We start from the raw sequence: 14,815 nt of genomic DNA, 5'->3' as shown, positions 1-14,815 counted from the left end.
ATTCTTACTCAAGGTTTTACACGCACACACGAGTTGAATGAGGAAGCTTTGATCAAGTTCTCAGAGTTCACAATCTGCTCTGAAAAATCTTGTGTCAATAAAATGCACGCAAGTGTGTGAATATGACAGCATCAATATGATACATGTACATTTCCTCTAGGGCCCTTCCTACATACACGTGTACAATACAATGGAATATTCAAAGTACAATTCCAATTAGTTATTTTGTGTAAAGGCATTGTGTAAAGTAAAATGATGTTTTAGACAGCAGTGATGCCTTGATGCTGAACCCTGGCCTTAAGGCTGTCTTAAGGCTTGTTTGGGGGGCCTTAAGGCTTGAGGGCAAAAGCCTTGGCCATGGCCTTAGCCTTGAGTAAGTTGAGTGATCAATGCCTTGTAATTTTAGAGCCTTGCTCTGCAAGGTCCTCTGCTTTTTTAATTTTTCAGGTATTTTTGCTTGAAATGTTGTTGTTCTGCAAGCATGCATGTAAAACCAAACGTAAGGTCAGCTTTGAGCTGTCTGCAAAGTCTGCAGTACAAATAATCATGTCTTGCCACAGAGACAGGAAATATCCTAAATTTGTTCACTTGCACCGGTACATTGTACCGTTAACAGTATGAACGTTTGAACATTTTGCTGCTTCCCTAAAACAAAGCTATGGACTTTATTCACAGGGCCGGCCAAAGTGAATTTAAAAGCAAGGTTAACTCTTCATTTTTGAATGTTAAGAGTACATATGAAGCAATAAAATGAAATTTCATGACAGAATTTCCACTTGTCTACTCTGATGAATAATTTCAAATTCATGATTGAACATACAGAATTGTACATGTACATTGTCAGATTCTGAAAAATATTGAAAGGGAAGCTTGGAACGCACGGATGTATAAAACAGTCTGGTGCCATCCTAATTGGGGAATTTGATCAAAAATAATAAATAAGATCAAAAATGGCCTCCATGTGAATAGGGTCTACGGTCATTTTACATATACATGTACATGTACATGTACAGGTACATGTATTACACATGTACATGTAACTACAGTGTGGTTGTTGCCACAAAGGGAGATTGTTCTTAACTTGCATACAGTTATATGAAGCCCATGTAGACAGAACATCAGCTGATTTGTGTTGAAAACTGCCACTTGCCCTCTGAGTACATATAGACACATGTACACATGTACATGTATATGTACTACCCCTAGGAAATGATATTGTAAACTACGTACATGTACAATAGGTCGAATTATGGGTTTTTTCCATCATGGTCTAATCTTGAGCACATCATATTTAGAATTCATTTTACTTGTCACCATACCCTTAGATCTGTAATAAATACTAATTAGTTTGATACAGCATGTCCCCCAAAGTGCAACCCAAATGTACCGGTAGCATTCATTTTCTCCCAGAGTACATGTATTCATCAGAAATGGTATCCACTTAAAGCTGGCAGTGTTTTCTACACGCATTTATACTGAAAATTACATTTGAAGCTCGTGCTACCGTGCGTACATGTAGAGGCAGAGATGTATCAATCACATAGCACAGAACTCTACTCAGCCCAGTCTCCTCATTCTGTAGGCCATTTTCAATGGTCCCATGTGTTGGTATTGAATGGAATAAACACAGCTGCGTGATTGCTGGTGTCTTATAAAAGTACATGTACATGTACAGTGCATGTAGTTGTTTTATACAATCATCTCCGCAACGCATCATTGTATTTATATTATGTCTCCAGTTTTGAAAAGGTAACATACCGGTATTAGGTTTCAATTCAATACTAAAACAACACTTTCCCTAGGAAGTATTTGGAAAAAATAAATGTCACTTTTTGGTTAAATTTCTTTGGAGGGGAGGGGCAAAGTAATATTACAGTATACTTGAGCGCCTTGGCCTTAGCCTTAATGAGGTTCCCAGTGCCATTAGCAGAGAAGCAAACCTATAGCATTATGTTGCCACCACCATGCTTGATGGTTGGGAATGTGTTCTTCGACTTTTAGGCTTCTCCTTGCTTCTTCTAGACGTAGGATATCCATATGGCCAAACAACTCCATCTTTGTCTCATCAGACCACAGGACCGATGACCAAAAGGCAGGATCTTGTTTCAGATGAGCTCTTGCAAATGCAAGACTAGCCTCCTGATTTTTCTTCCTGAGTAGTGGTGTCTTCCTGGGCCTGCGTCCGTGGAGACCTCCTTTGTGCAATACTCGCTGGATGATTGCCAGTAACGCCTTCATCCCTGCATTGTCAAGGGTATCAATTAGGGCCTTGGTTGTGATCCATGGGTTGTTGTTGGACTCCCGGCAGATTCTTCTGGTGAGTTCAGGAGTACGGTGGTGGCAACATGAGTATAAGGTTGCTTCTCTGCTAGTGGACCTCATTAAGATACAGGGTATCGTGAAAAAGAAGGATTACATCAAGATCCTGGATGACAATGTGAAAGCACCTGCTGAGAAACTCCAGCTTGGACCTCAATGGACGCCCCAGCAGGACAATGACCCTGAGCGCACCGCCAAGGTAAAGCAGTGGTACTACAAGGACAATGGTGTCCATTCATGTACTGGAAAGGCCAAGTCCTGACATGCCTGACCTAAATCCAAAAGAGAATCTGTGGAGGGAGCTGGAGACCAGAGTGATGGCCAGGAGACCATCCAACCTCACCCAGCTGGAGGCTTTCGCCAAGGAAGAGCTAGTGGGCAAAAGTTCCACAGGAGACATGCAGAAAGCTTACAGTGGACACTAAAGGCCTTTTCACACTGCAGAGCCAATCCCCAGGAAACAAATCCTTGGGAAAATCCTAGGGATTTTTTACCCCACCAAACATCATCAGCAACCCTTCACACTTGACTCATTTGGAACTCCCAGGGACACTATTTCAGGGGAATACCAGTTGCTTTTCCCCAGGAAAAATGTTAAACCCTGGGGTTTTCTCCTTTAACCCTACTCCTGTGCAGGTGTAAATATTTCCCAAGGAAAAACTTTTACCCGGGAATTTCTTTGGTAGTGTGAAGTGACCGACCGAAAGTCCTGGGGAATTTGTCTAGTGTGAAAGCCCCTTTATGGGAACTGTCTTGAGGTACATGTAGTCATCAAGACCAAAAGCTAAGCTATCGACTATTAAGAAACGACAATAGACATGGACAGTTTTTCTTTTTTAACTTTGCCAATTTTGCCATAATTTTAATTTCTGTAATAAGGTCAACAGACAACAAGAAGTCACCTCCAAAGAAAAGGATCATTTAACAGTAGTTGTGAAACTACAGAGTTGTACATGTGCATGTACATGTACCAGTATACATGTAAGTTTATTGCCAGCAGTTCATTCCACATTCCTGAGGATCATTAGCACTCATTTGCAACATTTGGAGAAATACCTACATGTATATGTACACATGTACATGTACTGTACATGCACAATGTATGATGAAAATTTTGGGGGGTTCAACTTCAAGTACTGTCAATAACATGTACAGTGGTCATGGTGGTAAGGGCCCCCCAAATACTCTGTCTCTGGTCAGATCAAAGTTCTAGAATTGATGCCGTGATGTGGTTTTTTTTTTAGAGGGGGGATGGGGTTGGCATTTTAAGACTTGCAACGGACGTGGAAATGAGTGGCATATATTTTTAATCAAAGAGCAAAGGCTAGTAGTAGCAGGCTGCAACTTTGTAACCTACCTACAGATGTACATGTATGGACCCATGGTGTACTGTTTGTGTTCGACATTAACATTACACAGTCGTAACGGATCTATCACTGGCTACAAGCTACCCACGAATTAGTCTGGTTCCTTGAACGAATTGCCCTTCTGACTTGTGGACAGAAATCAGTCTAAATGTACAGTACTTGCGAACATTCAGGCGGTGTGGAAAGGGAGGGTGCTGTTTTTTAAATTTTGACACAAAAAAAACGAGAACAAAAAACGTGCACATTCAAAATCAACACGCATGCTGACCAGAGGCTGACTATTTTTGGGGGGCCTAACAGTGATAATGTTAAAGTTCTTGCACAATCTTAGTTTTCCAATTTCATGGGGAAAAAAACCAAAATTTTTGCATTCTTGTTTAACTTTTTTTTCCCAGTTTTGCACTAATACATGTACATGTACATGTAAATGTGTTGTATGTACATGTGTACATTACACACATTACATGTGTAGTACCTATGCATGGGTACATACACGTACGGTATGCATGTGCTTTCATGCCTCTTCAGGGCAAAATGATCTCTGCAAAGCCTAATTGGGCTGTGCAAAATGCATCATATTGGTTTTTTTTGTCACAGCACCATGTACATGTACAATGTACATTGTACAGCCTAAGATGTATTGATTTTTGTCACTACAAGACCACAGCCTATGAGTCAGATATACACCATACACATGTACATATTAAGTATGCACATGCACAAGTAGGAGCTGTGCATAGATGCGGCACTGTACAAAGTAGACACTGTGATGTGAAATTTGTACATGTGCATGTGTACAGTGCAGAAGCACATCCAGGTTTTAACTTAGTGGATGGGAAAAAATTGATAGGGAATTCTGTCCTATAAACCATTGTCCATTTGTTATATCCTTGAAAGAATCTTGATTCTCTCCCCTCCCCTCCCCCCAGAAAGGGTTACATGTAACTTGTAAACTGTTTCTCAAGTGTTGGCACTTTCAGTTCCACAGAGCATGTTTAGCTTTAATGTACATGTATTGTAAATCTACCAGGCACCAATCACAAGACGTGCTAACAGCATGAGAGTTGCCTGGTACCGGTACACTTACTCTCAGCAAGTAATGACAGAGCTAAGTGATTATTTTGCATCAAATTCTTCGAATCATGCAACATACATACATGTACTGGTACGGTACATGTAGTACGGTACATGTGGTATCCTCAGTGGGCAAATTTGATTGATGATAATTTGACAGCCACTGGTTGATTTTCCTATGATAGCCTGTTCACAGATTCTAATCAATCCTGGATACCTGGCAAAATCAACCATTGGTCGCACTAAAGTCGCTGTTCCAACTTGTTTAAAGCTGAATGAACTTCAGTTGAAGTCACTTTTAAGGCAACACACTGGGGTGCAATTTTTGCATGCATGTACAGACTGGTACAGGTACACGTACATGTACTTTGCCTTTCAGAATGATACTGCCATCCTTTTGATAACAAACACAAATGTGCTAAATTTGGATGGGAAATTCCCGATCCCCCCCAGAAAAGAAACAAGACCAGGCAGTGATAAAATCTGACAACTTATGACATACATGTACATGTGCCAACCGGTAGCATGAAAGGCACTAAACCCTCAGTCTCGGAGCACTCAGCACGTGTGGAAGCTCTTACATATTGCACATGTACAAGTTTCCATAAAATACCAGTAGTCCAACACTTCAGGACTACATTTATTTCTAAAACTGTTCTTTCTTTGTGACAACTGCCCAGCTACAACTCAAAATACTGTAAAAAAATATTCTTTACTTGCGTATAAAATACCAGTACATGTATGTACATGTACGGGTACATGTACAGTACATGTATGTCATTTGTAATACGTTAAATCATTATAACTGTCCTAACATTGGCATACAAATAAAATTGAATACTTCCAATTTCCAAAATTGTTTCTTTTTATCTCTGTTGACATGTACCTGGCTACCAGCAGTTTATACCTTGAAATACGGTTAACAATAAATTTACAATTTACTGGTAAAATTATGCAAAGATGTTTTCGTATCATAAGTCTCCTTACCAAATATGCCATTCGCAACCAGTATCATCTTTCACACAATACATGTGTACACATTACACTGTACAGGGTACATGTACATGTATACATATACATGTACTTAAATGCCTACAGCATACCAGTACATTCCTTTACGATACAAGTTGAGATGCAACAACTTCAAAATGACAGCAATGCTTGAGCTCATGTGTTTCATCCTTACAATACTAAACCTGAAGGAGAAAAAACTAATCTGAAACAACTGCATATTACTTATTAGACTCACCAAATTTACCTTGACAAATTTAAATGCTCAGCTGTATAACATGCACCTTTGGAGCTACATGTACACAAATGGGAATTCCTTTTGAAAGCATATTCAAACAGCATCCTTCTAACGGTAAGAACTGTCATGAATATTGTCCATGTGCAAAGCTGCCACATACACAATACAATACATGTACAGTGTACCCCTGTTTATCCCCTGACAAGCAGTGCAGTGATCACTGGGGTCTTACCCCCTGCAGCTGCCAGACAGACAATTAATGAATATTTATACATAAGTGCCCCCACCATGTGCCAGTACATGCAGTAGCAACCCTTCCCCCAGACTGTACCATTATCCAGTCAGGGGGTGAGGGTTTATCCCTCATTTCTACGGCTTGAAATTCCCAACTTCCAAAGTGGATGACCAACTACAGTATTCCAAATCCCCTCTTATTTTAGCATCAGTCTTCAAAGTAGCTTTTCTCCCAAAATTTACAAAGATGGCCTGGAAAAATGAAATTTACCTGTACATCTAAACGTGTCTCTGGTACATTACACTGCAAACTTCGACTGGATTCTCGAGTCCATGTAACTGGCATGAAATAATTTGATTTAGCACTGCAAAACGAAATGGCTACAAAAAATGTGCTTCAATGGCTGAATCATTCAGGAGTACATGTACATGTAAGTAAGTCAACAAAATTAAGCACCACCACACACGTTTGTAACAATACTAGAAACATACCAGTCTACTGTTATTGCACAATGCTTATTTCTTATTCATTATTTCTTATTCTTACATGTACATGTACGCACGCCACACATACATGTACATGTATAACATGTGCAGGCGTGGCATGTGTGTGTATACCATGGAGGTACATGTACTGTACATGCATGTACTTCACCACATGGTGGCGCCATACAACTATTGTGAGTCTGCTTTTCATGATCTTGACACTGGGTTTTACCCAACTCCTTCTCTTCACACAGCACAGAATGTATAAAAAATTACACAGACGACTTGCAAAGCCATACACATGTGACCTGCAACCCATCTGTAAAGATGTCAACAACACTGAGAGGTACTAGTACATGTACAATGTACATGCTCATGACTGTAAATTTGGTTGCATTCATTTTTAACTGCAAAAAGCTCTAGCAGTATCACATACTGGTACCGGTTCCCCGTATTTGCAAGAGCAAGAGCAAGTGCCCTGCTACACTGTACTTAATTCAAACTAAAGCCTACATGTACATTCCTGTTTACATGTATTGATACCAGTACTGAATAAATCTTATAGGTTTTGACACGTACATGTACATGTAATTATACAACCATAGGGAAACATTGGTAATATATGTGACTGTCCCCCCCCCCAATTTTATGTTATAAATCGCTATCAAGACCATTATGTACATTGTACAGTACCAGAAAGTTCCTGAATGACACAAGAGTCGGGCACTGTATGCACATGTACATGTTCATGTCTGATTAATGTCTAAGACATCAATTTCATTTTCTATAAACTTCATCCAAAGTGCCCAGTTTAAAGGCAGACCCAATTTCTATGTACATGCCAGATATTTCTACCTTTCCAAGCAACCACAAAGGTTCTGGAACTTTTGTGGTTCTGAGGTTCTTGTTGGCTGCTTTACTACAACTGTTGATGACCCAGTCTGTCCTGATGTGCATACTAGTATATTGTATGCCAACATCACACAACGCAGAGAAAACCTACATGTACATATTTACAATATGGCATAAGCTTTCTTGGGTAACAAAATTCTATTGAAATCCAAGAACACAAAAATGTACACTACCGGTAGTTATTCAGTAGGCTATGGTGAAGTCCTAAATTTCCAATTTAGGTTTGCATTAATTATTTTACTTTTGAAACAAATTGGATATCAGGACCCTTGAAAATGAGGACTGAAGCACGTCTTCATTGGTGGTACAACAAAGAAAGGTATTTCTGGCAATATGGGAAGACTGAAAATACATTTCAGTGTTTAACATTTAAGACATGTGGTAAATTAATTAATAAGCCAGCCAAAGCCAAGTCTGGTATGGTACATGTACATAAATCCATGTAAGGCTGCAAATAATTTCTCCTGCCTCCTTTATACATGTATGTACCCGGTAGGCCTATACAGTACTAGTAGAGTACATATACCCCAATCTCATTAAGGCGCCAGCAAGTTCACAGCTGAGGCATCTGCATGTATAACGCCCCGGGTGCTGATTCACTTCTCATGGCTCACTAAGTCTGGCTGGTTGTTGTTTCTTTCTCGTAAACACAAAATAGAAGGTGTTTTTAAATTTCAAAATCCGTTGAAAGGTTCAGTGTTGTTTTACCCACAGAGCAAGGAACCCTTATCCCACGGCACTTTTGGCTGGGATGCATCCTAAGTCCTTCAAAATCCTCAAACTCCCCAAAACTGGACACAGCTTCAAGTCTCAAAAATCCTCCATTACATGAATGTAATTATTTTTGTTTATAATTTGGCACTCAGCAACAAAAATTTTTTTGCCATTCACCTCATTCTTCCCAAATCCTGCACAACCAACCTGAAGATTTTGAAGGATTCAGGATGGTTAAGGATTAATATCATACATTTTCTGTTTTCCTTTCAGCAGCAGGATATTAAATCTTCAAAATATGTATGAACCTTTCAACTTTTCATGGTAAATTTCAGAATTTTTTTGACTGGGGTTTCAAGAAGGAGGTAGTTTTAGGGCTGTACCAAATATCTAAATATTCGATCAATTATCGAATAATCAAATTTTTTTCTGAATTTGAATATTTGACTGCAATATTCATGAAAAGGAAGGCAAAATTTAGATTGTTTTAACATGTTTAAATGAGAAAAATTGCACTATGGAGGCTTGTTTCAAGCAGAATCAAATGAAAAATGATTAAAAGTAAATTATTTATGAAAAAATTTAAAAGGAATAGAAAGTTTCAATGGGACAAGAAGTACATGCATTGTTTGTCTCTTACATGTACCGTAAATTGTGCTAAATCATGGCTGGAGATACTCCTAGACATGAGAAGCTGATTATAATTATGTACATGTACATGTATGTTATTGCAACTGATTTTGAGTATGGTTTGTTCATCCACAGTCTGCCGGTTGGTACTGGTACGACCAAATGTTCAGATATTCGATCGAATTGAAGGTCAAACATTCGACTAGTGAATTATTCAAACTGACTCAGCCCTAGGCAATTTTTCTATATGTCATGTATAAATGTACATGTAGGCAGGAGGTTACAACACTCCAACTTTTATCCCACGTATTGTAAGTTATGTACATTACATGTCCATGTAAACTTGGATCAGGTAACATGTACATGTACCAGTACACACTGATACATGTACATGTGCACGTATATGTGCACGTACATGTGCACGTACATGTACATGTGCATGTCATAATGCTTCCAGACAGTTTTGACAGTTTCCAATTTTAAGAGTAAGGTCATTTCGTTCCTCCACAGCAAGGCAAAGCAACAAATACACTTGAAATCCTGGTAATAGAAAATGCGCTGGAATTTGGAAAAGATAAGTTAGGCAGGTGGGTAAAACCTGCCAGTATTGTTTTTTTGTGCCAGTTTTTTCTTTCAAATGTACGGGTTGGATGATGGTCAACTGATGAAAAGCATTCCATACTAGACAATCGCAATGTTTGAGTGTTGCAAACACAAAGTTTAAAAGATGGTCACCTGCTATCAGGGGTATTTTAGAGAAAAAGCTGAGGAACAGGGTTCAGTACCTACATGTACCAAACTATCGGTAGGGACAGGGAAAATGGGTTTGATTTTGAGAAGTCATGTACCGGTAAGTTGTCATCATTACATGTACATGTACATGCAGGCCTGGTGCATGAGTTGGGCCTACAGATACAGGTCTCTCAAAGCTGGGACAAATTTTGAGACTGACAAATTGTTATCACCCTAGTGATGGTCCAATACAGAGTTCGTTCCCTGAAGTGCCCTAACACTAATTAATGTCTGGGCATAGTTCAGGTGTCAACACCGGTACATGTATACCGGAAGAGTTCCGTATCCAGCAAACTCTTGTCTTCCTTAATATGACTTGAAAACTACAGTAGGCCTACTAAAAATTGTTAATCTGAGGAAGAAATGGCAGAGAATGTTACATCTTGCCTCCAATTTTGTTTTCATGATACCAGTAGCCTACATGTACCGGTATCATCTCAATAACAGTCAGCCATGTAGCAGAAATGCTGACAAAACATACAGGTAGGACTGAGAAACATTTAAGAAAGGGTTCCAAACATGGGTATCATTTACATGTAACACTCTGTCCACAAACCCCAGAAGACTGGACTGGACGATTCTAACTACATGTACATGTAGGCCTATTTTTAAAGGTAATGCTTCAATATTTACCCTGCTAAACTTGACTCTTCAGGAAAAATTATCATCCTGTGATGACTGACATACATGTACCACTGTAGGGAAAACAAGTGATGTCTGTATATGGAACTCTTCCCAAAATTTCCAATTTTGTTAAGAAACGTTTCTTAACTCCCCATAGACTTTGTAAGCAACCCCTCAAGTGGAGCCAGGATGCAAAAATCATTCTTCTTTCAAAGAAAAGGAAAAACTTCAAAGTTTTCTTTCAAAACACAAAGACTTTTTCTGTCATTGCCTTTGACCAGCTGACTTTGTGCACAAAGTCTAAAGGGGTCAGTCATGCCAGTGGCTAGAGATATTGACCCCTTTCCATAGCATTGGATATTGTGCAATTTCGATCTCTTCTTAGTACAGCATACATGTACATGTATGATAAGAACAAGGCACAAAGAGAGTAACACATAATCAATTCTAGAATATTAACAAAAATATACACACTGTACAGTCAGTGCTCTAAATGTATCTTTATTGCCAAGCTTTCGGTAACTGTGTACCAGGTACATGTATGAAGCAAGCTGGTTCAGTTCTGAAAGAAAGCAGAGAACTCCATGTTCATTCCATCTGGATGCAGTGTTCCAAGTTCAAAGATGACATGCTGTTCAAGTTCCTTATGCCGTACATCAAATGATGCTTTCCACAGGATGAAGACGCTTACACTTAGAGTATCCGGCAGCGCACAAAAGTGCTGTGTAATAGTGAGACCGGATGTTTGTTGGCACACTCTGCACTGCAAAATAATATTCAAATATTCGATAATAGATCGAATATTCAGATATTCGGCACAGCCCAGAGCTGCCAACCTCACCTGATCAAAAATCCTATAATTTTACCTTAAAATCCTATTCTTCACTGTCACGTAACTTGGAGCTTGATTCGTATGCAAACAATCGAGCGAATGCGATGCATAGTGTGGGCCCCAGACTGATTTTACAATGTACTTACATCCATAGTTTACGTACGGTACACAGACAAACTACACAAATGAAGCAGCAACGGACAATAGAGGGCCTCATGGATGGACACCGCCTCATGGGTGTTATTTGCATGGCATTTCAGACATCGCCGACGACTGATGTTACCGCACGAAATCAACTCATGAAAAATGTCAGTTTTCAAGCCAAATGATAGGTAAAAATCTAAAAATAACTACAAAGCTTTTTTTATTGTAAATCGTATATTATTGAGAAAACTCGTAGTGTCGTATTGTCACTGATAAATCATACGGAATACGATAAAACTGTACTGGTAGGCAGCTCTGACCACCCTATAACGGGGCATGGTACTGTATTTCTGCAGGGAGAAATACCATCAGGCAGTTGAAGAATATGTACCAAAGAGAAAGAGGATAAAAAATCTTCATTCGGCATGGTTTGAAAACAAGGGTCTGAAGATCTGTAGAGACAAAATTACATTTGTATCAACGGTTCAGGAAAAGCTAACTGCACTCAGATTATGTTGAGTACAAAAGACAAAGATATGCTACAAGGAAATTAGTAAGATATGCAAAAGCTGAGTATGCCCAAAGAAGTTTCAAAGCTATATTAGATCAAGGCAGAGGGTTAAAGTTGGAATCCCCAGGTTGAAAATTATGGAAGATGGCTCATGCAGTAATTATACCGATAAAGAAACTGCTGAAGAGTTAAATGATTTAAGTCAGTTTTTATAAATGAGCCTGAAGGTGAATTGCCCACAATAAGAGAGTAACTAAAGCTACATGCTGCTGAATTACATGAATTATGTGACATACATGTAGAGCTTCCTGAGATGAACATTGTTGAAAAGTTGAGGAATCTAGATTGTGACAAGTGTCCAGGATTAGATGGCATACATGTACATGTACATCCTAGGATGTTGAAGGAACATGCAGAGCAGTTAGTGATGCCTCTAAAGATAACTGTTGAAAAATCCATGGAGGAAAAGTGCATTCCACAAGATTGTAAGGAGGCGAGGATTTGCCCACTAAGGATTCAAAAACAAGAGCAGAGAATTATCAGCCTGTCAGTTAACAAGTGTACCTTATACAGTTCTTGCATCTCTGATTAGAGATGAGCTGGTGATGCATGTGGAGAAGAACTGCTTGATGGCACCAGAACAACATGGTTTTGTTAAGCATACCGGTACATGTACATGTAAGTCCTGTTTGACAAATCTTCTAGAATTTATGGAAGATGTAACCAAATGGATTGATCATATATTTGTGGACTATGAAAAAGCTTTTGATTCGGTACCTGAACATTGATTACATACATGTACAGTGTACATACATGTACATGTACTTACTAAACTCCACACTTAAGGAATTCAAGGTCAAGTACATGTACATGTATTGAATTGGGTTAATATGATTAAGGCCTTTCTTACATGTACATGTACAAGGAGGAAGCAGACTGTCAAAGTGAGGAATTGTTCGTCAAGTTGGGCGAATATATTTGTGGACTATGAAAATAGCATAAAACCTTCGAGACTAGTCTGAAAATTTCTTTGTTTTCTAACTAAACGACTTGGTATTTTCCCTCCTAAATTGAATTTTTCTGAACGTTTTTGCTTTCTGAAGGTTCATACATGTGTAGATCACTGTAGAGAATAATTACTGGTGTCTCTTACTTTGTATTTTTTTCTATTATTAGTACATGCCATGCCAAATCTATCGGCGCCTTCAAAGAATTTGACATACCAGTGGACTATATATGGGTGTATACATGTAGCTAAGCTTAATACTCAAGTTATAACCTATCACTTATGCCCCTCAACCCTTAAGTAGTTACATGTACATGTAAGTAGTACTGCTTACTTACATGTACCGGTAGTTATTCCTAGAACCATGCGGTCCGACGTCCACCCCGCTCCCAGTTCATGGGAGCAGGGTGGACGATGGATCCCACGGTTCTGGGGGTAGGCTTCATGTAGTAGTAGTAAGTAGCACAATTGGCATTTATCTGTCATTTGTCTGTTGATGTCTAGCACTAGCATGAATAGAAAGAATGCTAGCCCCAAAACTGGTCTAAACCAAAGGCCCTGCTCCCTCAGGCCTCCTAGGAAAGAGGCAACACTGACCTGACTAATTTTCCCTTAAAATGTCATAACATTAAGCCATCAGAAATGATAACATGTCCCAAAAAGTGAAATGTAGCTGAGAAAATCGAAAAGCAGTTAGGCCCCTGCTTAGAAAACACTTAGATTTTTCAGACATTGGTTTGTGCACAGGGGCAGCAAAATCAAGTGCTGTCTGTATTGGAACTCTTTCCTTAAGTTATAAGTTCATGAAGTTATATGTGGGCCTTGGCCCACCACGAAGGTTTTAAGGTATTAATTATTCACACTAAACAGTGCTGAATAAGTAACTTATAGGCCTTCCCACCTATTTGCTAGCCTGCTTTGCTCGACAGCAACCATTATGACCATGGAGGAATAAAACACATACAGCAGCTCACCAAGTGTACTATTAGTACGACCCCCGTCGTTCCTCCTTCGTTGATCTTCATGTTCCTTCGTGTGCAGGTGGCGGTTGTCTACAATGTCACTCAGCCGTTTGCCGACCATCTTGTGCGCCATTCTTACGACTGATCTTAACGTTGGGCCTTTCCGTGGCCAACATACATCACAAATTGAAGTTAAACTTGGATGGTATGCTGCAAGTTCTTGGCTGTCGAGAGCTGCTCCATTCAGGTAATTGACACTTCATTGACACTATTATCTCAAGTAATACTTGACTTTTGACCCCATCCAAAAGACAGCAGATAACACTCCGCTCGGTCGCCAGGCCAAAGAATTATGATTTCGAGAGTTGTACTACGTACGTACATGTACATGTACAGTGTACATGTACACGTACATACATGTGCATGTACTGTACATGTACTACACGTCGTGTGTATACGTACATGTACATGTACACACACACAGTGACGCCACCATACCCAACAACCTGCAGACCTGTGATTTGACCCAGTTCAGCGTTTGCAACGGAACAAGTAAACATGCACATGCGCAGCATTTTAAGGTCATGGAGTTTGGAAATAAATTATTCATAAATTGAACTTCGTCACCTTCATTATGATAGTGAAATGCATTTACATGCAGTTGTCTCAGCGGCTCACACTCCTTTGTCATATTTTGCAAGAGAGGAAATCATTTGTGGAAACCAGTCAACTCGTACGCAGCCAGCTTGTACATCACCACCCAGTATTTTTTTTAAAGTTAGCTCTTCAGACTCAGAAATTAAGAGCTACTCATTTTCAAACAAGAGATTTGAAATTGCCGGATGCAATTAGGCAATTTCAGATCTCTTGTCTGAAAATCTCAAATGAATCTGCCCCAAGTTATCCATGAAACTACTCAATTAACAAATAATCTTTGTACACATCACTCTATCTATGTT

The 14,815-nt window shown here is 39.3% G+C and overlaps 1 protein-coding gene across 7 annotated transcripts in view; it reads right to left on the bottom strand.

Annotated features, from left to right (window-relative positions):
- Positions 1-14,381, bottom strand: part of LOC110979515 (transmembrane and coiled-coil domains protein 2-like) — a 55,930-nt gene extending 41,549 nt beyond the window's left edge. The window contains exon 1 of one of the 7 annotated variants that reach the window (XM_022235363.2): positions 13,869-14,381. In XM_022235363.2, coding sequence (XP_022091055.2) covers positions 13,869-13,989 — 121 coding nt within the window. In that variant the 5' untranslated portion in view covers positions 13,990-14,381. Of the gene's footprint in view, positions 1-6,009; positions 6,226-6,514; positions 6,532-13,858 lie in introns of those variants that run through there. The other 6 variants (XM_087133863.1, XM_022235362.2, XM_022235365.2 and 3 more) reach the window with 6 other exon arrangements.
- Between the last annotated feature and the right edge of the window lie 434 nt (positions 14,382-14,815).

This window comes from Acanthaster planci, linkage group LG02, assembly GCF_054643075.1.
Source record: "Acanthaster planci isolate LZ-2023a linkage group LG02, COTS_SCS, whole genome shotgun sequence".
Lineage (NCBI taxonomy): Eukaryota > Metazoa > Echinodermata > Asteroidea > Valvatida > Acanthasteridae > Acanthaster > Acanthaster planci.
This window is presented reverse-complemented; position numbering and strand designations above follow the sequence as displayed.